This window comes from Pseudorca crassidens, chromosome 3, assembly GCF_039906515.1.
Source record: "Pseudorca crassidens isolate mPseCra1 chromosome 3, mPseCra1.hap1, whole genome shotgun sequence".
Taxonomy (NCBI): domain Eukaryota; kingdom Metazoa; phylum Chordata; class Mammalia; order Artiodactyla; family Delphinidae; genus Pseudorca; species Pseudorca crassidens.
The window spans coordinates 44,594,324-44,605,745 of NC_090298.1; the positions used below are offsets into that span (position 1 = coordinate 44,594,324).

Consider the following 11,422-nt stretch of genomic DNA (forward strand, 5'->3'; position numbering starts at 1 on the left):
TGATGATGACTATGACATTTTAGTTCAGAGGCAGCAGAGTTTGGTGCAATGTATATTAACTTAGGAGGCAAAAAACCAGAATTCTGCTTCTTTGTTTGCTGTCAAGTAGGCAAATTGTTTTTACTTAAGAGATCCTGGTTCTTCATCTGTAAAATATGGGTATAGTGTTACATTTTCTTTCCAGTCTCTGAGCACTTTTATGAGATTGTTTGAAAATGTGTAAAGGCTACAAAGTAGCCAATATGTGACAGGTTCAATTTGAAAGATGAGTTAGGTGTAAAAAGGAGTATGTTTAAGGGATGTAATTATGGAATCTTAAAAAAATATGGTTCTGAAGAACATAGGGGCAGGACAGGAATAAAGACAAAGACGTAGAGGATTGATTTGAGGACACAGGGAGGGAGAAGGATAAGCTGGGACGAAGTGAGAGAGTGGCACTGACATATATACACTACCAAATGTGAAATAGATAGCTAGTGGGAAGCAACCGCATAGCACAGGGAGACCAGCTCCGTGCTTTGTGACCACCTAGAGGGGTGGGATAGGGAGGGTGGGAGGGAGACGCAAGAGGGAGGGGATTTGGAGATATATGTATACGTACAGCTGATTCACTTTGTTATACAGCAGAAGCTAACACAACAATGTAAAGCAATTATACTCCAATAAAGATGTTTTAAAAAAAACAACAGTATAATCAGACTAGTACAAGATATGTGGCCATATAAGAAACAGAAGCTTTAAAGGCTCTAAGTCAAATGCAGCATGGCTACAGTATTCTTGTTTGCCCAACTAGAGAAAGTGGTTGATTCCCTGTTAATCTTTTTTTTTTTTAACTGAAGTATAGTTGATTTACAATGTGTTAGTTTTTGGTGTACAGCAAACTGATGCAGATTCTTTTTCATTACAGTTTATTACAGGGTACTGAATATAGTTCCCTGTGCTATACAGTAGGACCTTGTTGTTTATCTATTCTTTTTTAAAATTAATTAATTTTTGCCTGCATTGGGTCTTTGTTGCTGCATGCGGGCTTTTCTCTAGTTGCGGCGAGTGGGGGCTACTCTTCATTGCGGTGCGTGGGCTTCTCATTGCGGTGGCTTCTCTTGTTGCGGAGCACGGGCTCTAGGTGCACGGGCTTCAGTAGTTGCGGCACGTGGGCTCAGTAGTTGTGGTGCACCGGCTTAGTTGCTCCGTGGCATGTGGGATCTCCCCGGACCAGGGCTCGAACCCGTGTCCCCTGCATTTGCAGGCGGATTCTTAACCACTGCACCACCAGGGGAGTCCGTCTTCGCAAAACTTTTAATCTTTTGAGCGAAGAACTGTTACAGGTACATTTTATAGTCTTCCAGGGAGTTGAAGTTTTTTCCGTTAAGAGAATTTTGTAAAGACCAAAATAAATGGAAATCTGAAGCTGCAATGTCTGGTGAATATGGCTGATGAATCAGAACTTCCCAGCCAAGCTGTAACAGTTTTTGCCTGGTCAGCAAAGAAACACGTGGTCTTACGTTATCCTGATGGAAGATTATGCATTTTCTGTTGACTAATTCTGGATGCTTTTTGTCGAGTGCCGTTTTCAGTTGGTCTAATTGGGAGCAGTACTTGTTGGAATTAATCGTTTGGTTTTTCGGAAGGAGCTCATAATAGAGGACGCCCTTCCGATCCCACCAACTACACAACATCACCTTCTTTGGATGAAGACTGGCGTTTGGTGTGGTTGGTGGTGGTTCATTTTGCTTGTCCGATCTCTTCCATTACACATTGCTGTACGGTATCTACTTTTCATCGCCCGTCACAATTTGTTTTAAAGACGGAATGTTTTCGTTGTTAATTATTAAGTAGAGAATCGCATGTGGAAATATGGTCAAGAGGGTTTTTTTTCTTCCGCTTAACTTATGTGGAACCCAAACATCAAAGCGAGTAACATAACCACGCTGGTGCAAATGATTTCCAGCGCTTGATTTAGATATTTTGAGTATGTTGGCTATCTCCCGCATGGTATAACGTTGATTGTTCTCAGTGTCTCGATTTGATCGCTATTGACTTCAACTGGTCTCCTTCACCATGGAGCATCGTCCAGCGAGAAATCTCCAGCACGACACTTCTCAAACCTCTTTTGACACGTTTGATCAGTCACAGCACCTTCTCCATACACTGCACAAATCTTTTTGTGCTTTTCAGTTGCGTTTTTATCTTTCGTGAAATAATACAGCATAATATGCCAAACATGTTCTTTGTTCCATCTTCACTGTTAAAATGGCTACACAAAAATTCACCAATTTTGATAAGCTTTTTTTAAAATGCATGTTGAATATGACAGCTGTTACAATACAGTCTAACAAAATTGTTTCAAAAGAAGTTAGACAACTAAGCGCTACTAGAGCCATCTTACAGAAAAAAAACCGAACGAACCTTTTGGCTAACCCAATAAAATGGATCATGTTTTCTTGCTCACAGTGTCAAAGGAATTATCTTACTTGGGTTAAGTTCTAAATTAAATTTATTCTTTCCCCCCTTTCCAGATTGTTAAAGGAGATGGGCTGGCAAGAAGACAGTGAAAATGATGAAACATGTGCTCCCTTAACTGAGGATGAAATGAGAGAATTCCAGGTTATTAGTGAACAGGTAAGAAGAGCTGAATCATATAAGTTTACTTTAAAAATTGCCCTTCCTTAATCAGAACAACATATAACTAAGCATTTTGGGGGGGGTGGGGAGAAAGAAAGTTTTACAGTTTTATTTAGGAATTTGTTAAACATCACACTGTAGGTCAGATTTGCCTTTCTTTTAAATAGGTCTGCAATGCTGACTTCTTTAAATCCATGGATCTGCAGTGCTTAGGAATTAGTGTAAAGAATATGTCTGATTTGTCACTTTTCAGGTATTTAAAAAATGACTTGGGGATAAGAAGTAGCAGCAGTAGCTTTGCCAAATGTAGCTTCATTTTTTTATCCTTTGCACAGGAATATTTTATATTCTAGAACATCTTTTTTTTAATGTCTTAATAGTTGCCGTTTTGAAAGAATATTCCTTAGAAAATGTACAGTAGAGTGTCAGGGAGTTGAGATTTTTCTTTTTCAAATCCATTATAGTTTTTTAAAATAGTTCTGGTCATGCAGAAGTGATTTTCTATACGGAGATATTATAATTTATATTATAATCTTCAAAACACTTCTTAAATGTTTTGAATGAAATCTTTGAGGAAATTAGTTACATTTACTTCATAATAAAATAGACTTCATCGTCCTAATTAAAAATTTGTGGCAAAATACGCATAACGTAAAATTTACGATTTCAGCTATTTTTAAGTGTACAGTTTTGTGGCATTAAGGTACATTGACATTTTTATGCAGCCATTACCACCACTCACCTCCAGAGCTCTTTTCATTTTGTAAAAGTGAAACTCTGTACCCATTAAACGATAACTTCATTCTCTGCTCCCCCAACCCTGGGAAACCACCACTCTACTTTCTGTCTCTGTGAATTTGTCTGGGTTCCTCATATAAGTGGAATCATGCCGTATTTGTCCTTTTGTGACTGGCTTATTTCACTTAGCAGAATGTCTTTGAGATCATCCATGTTGTAGCATGGGTCAATCAGAATATCCTTTTTTTAAGACACAATAATCCATTATATGTGTATGTACCACATTTTGTTTATTCATTCATTGATGGACACTTGGATTGCTTCCACCTTTGGCTATTATAAATAATGCTGCTGTGAACATGGGTGTATAGGTATCTGTATCTATCTATATCTATCTACCTATAGATAGATACCTATACACCCATGTTCACAGCAGCTTTTATATCTATAGATAGATAGGTAGTCTATAGATAGCTGTAGACTCTATCGATATCTGTAGAGTCCCTGTTTTTAATTCTTTCAGGTATTTACCCAGAAGTAGAATTGCTGCATCATATGGTTATCTATTATTAACTTTTTGAAAAGCTGTCCTACTGTTTTTCTGTAGTAGCCACACCATTTTACATTCCCACCAGTGGTGCTCTCTTCCCTCTCATTTCTCATATTTTTTTCCCAACACCATTTGTTGAAAAAGACTGTGCTTTCTGTATTGAATGGTCTTGGCACCCTTGTTAAAAATCATTTGTATATGCAGGGGTTTGTTTCTGGGCTTGCTATTCATTGGTCTTCAGTTCTGTTTTTGTGGTGGGTTTTTTTTCCCTATAAATTTATTTATTTATTTTTAATTTTGGCTGTGTTGGGTCTTCGTTGCTTCACATAGGCTTTCTCTAGTTTCAGTGAGCGGGGTTACTCTTCGTTGTGGTGCACGGGCTTCTCATTGCGGTGGCTTCTCTTGTGGAGCACGGGTTCTAGGTGTGCGGACTTCAGTAGTTGCAGCACATGGGCTCAGTAGTTGTGGCTCACTGGCTCTAGAGTGCAGGCTCAGTAGTTGGCGGTGCACAAGTTTAGTTGCTCCATGGCATGTGGGATCTTTCCTGACCAGGGCTTGAACCCGTGTCCCCTGCATTGGCAGGCAGATTCTCAACCACTGTGCTACCAGGGAAGTCGCTTCAGTTCTGTTTTTATGCCAGTGCCACATTGTTTGGATTGCTGCAGCTCTGTAATATGGTTTTTTTGGGTTTGTTTTTTGTTTTAAAGGATGGAGGAGGCTATGTTTAGTGTTGAGTTCAGCTAAATTCAGGACCCTGGGAAAGCCAGGACCTTTTTCTTTTTTTTTTTTTAAATAAATTTATTTATTTTTGCCTGCATTGGGTCTTGTTGCTGCGCGTGGGCTTTCTCTAGTTGTGGCTAGAGGGGGCTACTCTTTGGTGGGGTGCGCTGGCTTCTCACTGCGGTGGCTTCTTTTGTTGTGGAGCATGGGCTCTAGGTGTGCTGGCTTCAGTAGTTGTGGTGCGTGGGTTCAGCAGTTGTGGCTTGCAGGCTCTAAAGCGCAGGCTCAGTTGTGGCGCACGGGCTTAGTTGCTCTGCGGCATGTGGGATCTTCCCAGACCATGGCTCAAACCCGTGTCCCCTGCATTGGCAGGCGGATTCTTAACCACTGTGCCACCAGGGAAGTTCTGTAATATGTTTGAAATCAGCAAGTATGAAACTTCCAACTTTGCTCTTCTTTTCAAAAGAGTGTTTTGGCTATTCTGGAATCCCTTGAGCTTTTAGAAGAGTTTTAGGATGGGTTTTTCTGTTTCCGCAAAAAAATACCTGTGAGATTTGATAGGGATTACATTGAATCTGTAGATTGTTTGTGGTAATATTTGCATCTTAACAATGCTAAGTCTTCTAATCCGTGAGTATGGGATGTTTGTTAATGTATTTTAAATGTCTTTCAGCAGTGTTTTGTAGTTGTCAGTGTAGAAGTCTTTTACCTCCTTGGTTAAGTTTATTCCTTATAATTAAGAATAAGTATTTTTTCTTTTTAATGCTATTATAAATAAAATTGTTTTCTTTTTTTAAGAATTGTTTTCTTAATTTACTTTTTGGATTGTTCATTGTTACAGAAATGCAGCTGATTTTTATGTATTGGTTTTATGTCCTGCAACTTTGCTACGTGTGTTAGTTCTCACAGGTTTTTAAATAGAATTTTTAGGTTTTTTACATATAAGATCATGTTGTCTGTAAACAGATAATTTTACTTCTTTTCCACTTTCATATTTCTTCCTTCCCAGTTAATGTAAATTTTTTATTCAGAAGTTAGTGAACCATGTTATTTTTCACAAGCTGATGATGGGTAATACTTCTGAAGGATTTTTTTTGTTATGTTTATTATATTGTCCAATTTACAAACAAGAAGTTCACATTAGGTGTGCAGTTGGGTGAGTTTTGACAAATGTATATAGCTGTATGACTATGATCCCCAAAAGTTCCACATTGTCCCTCTTTGCATTTAGTTCTTTCACTCCCAGCTCCAGCCCCTGGCAGACACTGATTATTTGCTTTCTGTCCCTATAGTTTTGCCTTTCCACAATTTTTTTTCCTGGATACCTTTTTTTTTACATTAATTTTTATTTGAGTATAGTTGATTTACAGTGTTGTGTTAGTTTCTGCTGTACAGCAAAGTGAATCAGCTATACATACACATATATCCACTCTTTTTTAGATTCTTTTCCCATATAGGTCATTACAGAATATTGAGAAGAGTTCCCTGTGCTATACAGTAGGTCATTATTAGTTATCTATTTTATATATAGTAGTGTGTATATGTCAATCCCAATCTCCCAAGTTACACAGTGTTTTACTGATTGAACCATATTATTGTTATAGTCCTGGATCTGGTTGCTTTCATGCTTTTGAAACTCACCCATGTTTCGTGAGTAGTAGCCCATTGTGTGGGTTTGCCATTTTGTGTATCTCTTTGAAGGATTTGTTTTGAATCTGAAGAAAGGCATCAAGAAAAACCACTTAATACCATTACCATAAGGTAGTAGTCAAGGAAAACATAATATTGCCTGACCAAGATAATTGGCTTTAAAACCCTGTTATGACTGGGGCAGGTAGATAAAACCCTATTGATAATAAAATAATTAACTGATATAAAAAATTTGTGCATACTGTGGGTTGGAGAGCAATGGCCTGTAAGTATAATGTCCATTTTTTAAAAAACTAAAGATAAAGACATGGGTATATTTATGTTAATGATGACATGTCATTTGACATTTAGATGCCTAAAAAACCATTGGGGCCTGATGCTGTTTATAAAAGTATTCATATTGTATCTGGTAACAGTTGAGAATCTTAGTTTAATCTGAGTTTTATTCTCCTCAAATTCTGCAAACATTTAAGTGTTCACTATGCCCAAGATTTTAGAGTTTATAGAGATGAGCTCCTTCATAGTGCTGCAGTTTAATGAAGACAGGTAGATTCCCACATAAAGCAGAATGTGGTATAGCAGTTTTCAAAATATTTAAGGTGAGGACAGGAGAGAGAGAGAGAGTCATGCAAATTCATCAAATGTTTCTTGAGGTCCTATTCTAGAGTGCTGGGAAAACAAAAATTTTTGCCCACGTAGAATTTACATTAATTAATTAATCTAGAGGTCAACGCCAGTTGCAGTGATCTGAAAAAGCATAACTGAGTTGGGTTTGAATTGGCCTTTGTCAGGTAAGATGAGGGAATGACATTCCTGGTGTAGGGAGTGAACAAAGGCAAAAGTAAGAGTTCAGGGTATGCTGGGGTTCAGAGTGGCTGGAGCATGGGGTAGAAAGATTTTAATGAAAGATCTTGATAACAGTAATAAGTAGGGTGAGTCTAAGTCCTAGTTTGCCTTGGAGAGTCCCAGTTTATGCATGTTAATCCCACTGTATTTGTTAATGGCACATGTTTACTCATTCTCCAAAGTGCCCTAGTTTGAATGATAAATTAACGTGGCCTCCCTAATTGTGAGTAACGTCATGTGAGCTCTTAATGCCCTCTAGGTAATTGTGCTAAGTGCATTTTTGTAGTATTTGTATGAAGTCGGTAATATCATTAGTCCTGCTGTGTAGACGACACAACTTAATTGCCTCATAGTGGTTGGGTAACTTTCTCTAGGTCTGTACAGTGTATATCATTAGTGGAGTTGGAAGTTGAGCCCAAGTCTGGCTGACTTCATAGCCTGTGCCTATAACTGTGATATAAGGTTGAAAAAACACATTGTGGTCATATTAAGGTTTTTGTATGCCATGTCAGGAGTATAGATTGTGTTTTATTATAGGAAACCTTTTGAGGTATTTTTAGGTATGTGAAACCATTTGTACATGTGGAAGTACAGGTATAGTGTAAGGTATATTGGAAGTGTAATTGTGAAGACTAGGATCAGGATGGTTAGTTGGGAATATATTGTAATAATTAGGGAAGGGGTAAATGAGGGCCTGAAGTAGAGAAATGACAGTAAAATGTGGTCTTGATGAGACTGAGATCTGAAATAGAATCAGCAGGATTTTGAAATTTCAACTTATGAACTGATAATTATATCATTATTATAGACAGGAATGGAGGAGGAGGAGCTGGTTTTAGGAGACTGTATATATATATATATATATATACACACACATATGTATGTATATGTATAATTCTATGTATTTTATATAAATACATGTATATGTAAAATAGACGTGTGTGTGTGCGTGTGTATTTCCCCCCCACGCACCCCCACCCCCTGGGTGGGGGGAGGGTTCAGGCATTTAGAGAAATCAGAGATAAAGATCAGATTTGGTTTTTATCATAATTGTCCACAGTTGATTTTAAGCTGTGGAAAGATTAGGTGGCACTGGGTGATAAATCATGTGAAGCAAGGATAGAACTCTGAGGGATTAGAAAGGTGTACCTTTAAGAGAGAGATGAGGCGTATTTGTAACCATCACAGTGTCTGAGAACGGCAGAGACTGAGAACACTGAGAACATGGCTTTTGTTTTTCTTAGTAAAGTTGGTGGTGAGGTCATTTGTTCAAAGTAAAGGGAGGTAGCTAAATAGGGAGGGAAAAAGGAAAATTGAGAGCTAATAAGACTCTAGACTTGTTATTTCTAGTTATCAAGGTCTGTAGCAAAATTAGCTGTGATGTAAGTTGCCCTTTGGGTTTGGATCTTACCCTATCCTTATGACTTAAAAAAGCCCTCTAGACTATGATACCTATAGATAGTTCCAAATATTAACTTATTATATAACTGGATTTGGTCTTACAGAAATTTGTATTTCTCATTTTGATAAAACTTACCAGAGTCTCAGACATTTTTCTTACTTATACCATACTTACCATACTAACCCTTCAGTTCTGATTTTCAGAAATAACTTATTATTTTTTTCAATATCTTAATCTCTGTGGTTAAGCAAAGGCCTCTGTTTGATTTTGTTACCTTGTACTTACCTTATTTGAATACTCATTACTTACTGGAGTACTTTGTATTCTGGTTATTCTGCAGAGTATGAGTAAAGCGGATTGTGGGGTATGTTAATAGCCTAGTTAGGTCAGAATAATAAAAATAACAGCTGTAGCTTAATGGTTGCTGATTATATTGTAGGCAGTGCCTGAAGATACTTATTACAGTTCTCATTAAGGAAATGAAAATTTGGGAAGGTTAATTCCTTAACAAGTGACAGACTTAGAATTCACACATACCCTGTCTGGATCCAAAATCTTTTCACTAGACTAGTACTATACACCATATACATATATACATATACATATACATATACATATACATATACATATACATATATATATATATATATATATATTTTTTAATAGTGGTTTGGTAAGTTATAAATGCAGTTCTCCCAAAGGTAGTGATTTATTCATAGGAAATACTTTGTTATATTGGTTGGATCAATTACCTATATCTAACTAGTTTTTCAAAAATGATATCATAATCTATGGAGTTTTATTACCTTTATTGCATTCATGGGTACATTTGATTATTAGAGCATTCTTAATTTGTAGTAACTCTTGGAGAATAGTTTATTTATTCCATTTATTTTTGTTGACATTTTAGTTACAGAAGAACGGTCTGAGGAAAAATGGTATTTTGAAAAATGGCCTGATCTGTGACTTCAAGTTTGGACCCTGGAAAAACAGCACTTTCAAACCCACTATTGAGAATGATGACACAGAGACAAGTAGCAGTGACACATCAGATGACGACGATGTGTGAAGGATTTCCTAACAGCTTTAGAAATTTTAGTGTGATACATCTCTCATACAGTTTGGGGTGAATTGTAAAAATGAAGAACTATAATTTATGTAGTAAAATACCCCATTAGAAGATGATTTTTTTGGGGAACTTCAATATGAAGAAAACCAAGAATGTTGTGTTGGGCTGTGTTGAACATTATTTCTTTGTTAAATGAATGTTGTAGAAATGAGGACTTTGGTTGATCCAACATTGACTTTCTTCATCACTGCAGCATTTCTCTGACTAGCAATGTGACGATGTAACAAATGAGATTTTCTCATTTAATAATAAAAAAATTGTGTAATGTTTTGCAAAGCTTCTGTCTTAAAATGTCCAGGTCTTAAGAAAAAAGGCAGCTTACACTGTTTTGCTTGCAGAGTCATATCTTTTTCGTACAGTGGAAATCCTCAAGTCCACTTTGTGCGGCTCCCCCCACTCTCACCCCTCCCCCCTGCAAAAAAAAGACAATGTAGCATGTTGGCTAAAACTGGAGCAAAGTGCACTAAAACATTAATTTCCTGAACTCAACTATTGTACTAGTCACCTTTTAAAACATAAATTGCTCTTTAGCCATTTGTAGTTCAGTAAATGTTACAGCAAAGACTTGCCACATTTTCTTCCAAATTTTAAGAGGTGATTTTCAAGAGCTTTATTTGGGTATGTTGTCAGACCAGGATTTTCAGAGTTGATGGAAAAGAGTCTTGTGGGAAAACTTATTTTGATAAATTATTACACATGCAGAAAAACTGATCACACTGACTGGATCTGTCCACAACATGAAAAATAAACTGGATTTTCAGAATATTGTCGTTCTCTGTAGTGTTAAAGGTATTGGTCTGTAAACATAATGTGGTTTATTCACTTATTAAAACAAAGTTAAACTTTATTAAAGATGGTGATTACCTTTTGAGTTTAGAGAAAGCAAGCTATGGAAAATAGCTTTTTTATTATCAATTGCTTAACAAGTTTATTAAATGAATGTTAACCACTTTATTTTTCATTTGCACATTAATTTTAGAATCATTTCTGTTTACTGCTCACTGGAAGAGTAATTTTGCTCTTTTTTTTTTGTATTTTTGATTTTTCTGATTTTGTTTATCCACATTTACTTTAGCTTCCTCCATCCCACTCCCATGTTTAAATATATTCTGATTGTAAAGAGCATAATCTTAGAGCAAAAATGTTTTCGGTTTTATGTCTGATTGAGGTAATCCTCAAGATTTTTAAATTGTGTTTTCTCCGAAGGCTTCAGTGTTTTTGCTGTTTCCCTTTCAGTAATCCTACCCAAGTTTCCCAGCTTCCACCAGAAGCCAGATTTTTTTGGTTTACACTGAGACTGGTGGTGTTGGGGAAATTTAAATAAAACACAATTTCAACCCCACAAAACTTATGGAGGGTGGCTTAGAATGGTAACAAAGTATTAAATATATCTTAAAGTTATTTAAAATCAGCTTTTATTATACAATATGCCACAGTCAGTCCAGTCACTTAAAGTAAAATGTAGCATTAGCCACAAGAGAACCTGAAAGTATGCTTTCACAAAGCGCTGTCAGTATCATATTGAATGTTTTGGGGACTCTTAGATTTCACTATTTCGTTTATGGGTTAATAAAATCTATCAGATGCAAATTGTATTTGCTAACACAAGCTAGAAGGGATCTGAGAAAAGTGGTTTACATTTGAAATCTAATTTAATGTGTTTTCTAAATAGCTTTCAGAAAATATTCTGGAATTTTTAATTTTTTGGCATTTTCTGCTTTCTATTCAGATAATTTTTTTTCTTTTTTGCCTTAACTCTTTATCA

At 36.5% G+C, this 11,422-nt stretch overlaps 1 protein-coding gene across 3 annotated transcripts in view; it reads left to right on the forward strand.

Annotated features, from left to right (window-relative positions):
* GPBP1 (GC-rich promoter binding protein 1) overlaps positions 1-10,420 on the forward strand; it is a 72,570-nt gene extending 62,150 nt beyond the window's left edge. For all 3 annotated transcript variants that reach the window (XM_067730718.1, XM_067730719.1, XM_067730720.1), the window contains 2 exons: positions 2,517-2,619; positions 9,439-10,420. In XM_067730718.1, the coding sequence (XP_067586819.1) occupies positions 2,517-2,619; positions 9,439-9,597 (262 nt within the window). In that variant the 3' untranslated portion in view covers positions 9,598-10,420. The remainder of the gene's footprint in view (positions 1-2,516; positions 2,620-9,438) is intronic.
* The last annotated feature ends 1,002 nt before the right edge of the window (positions 10,421-11,422 follow it).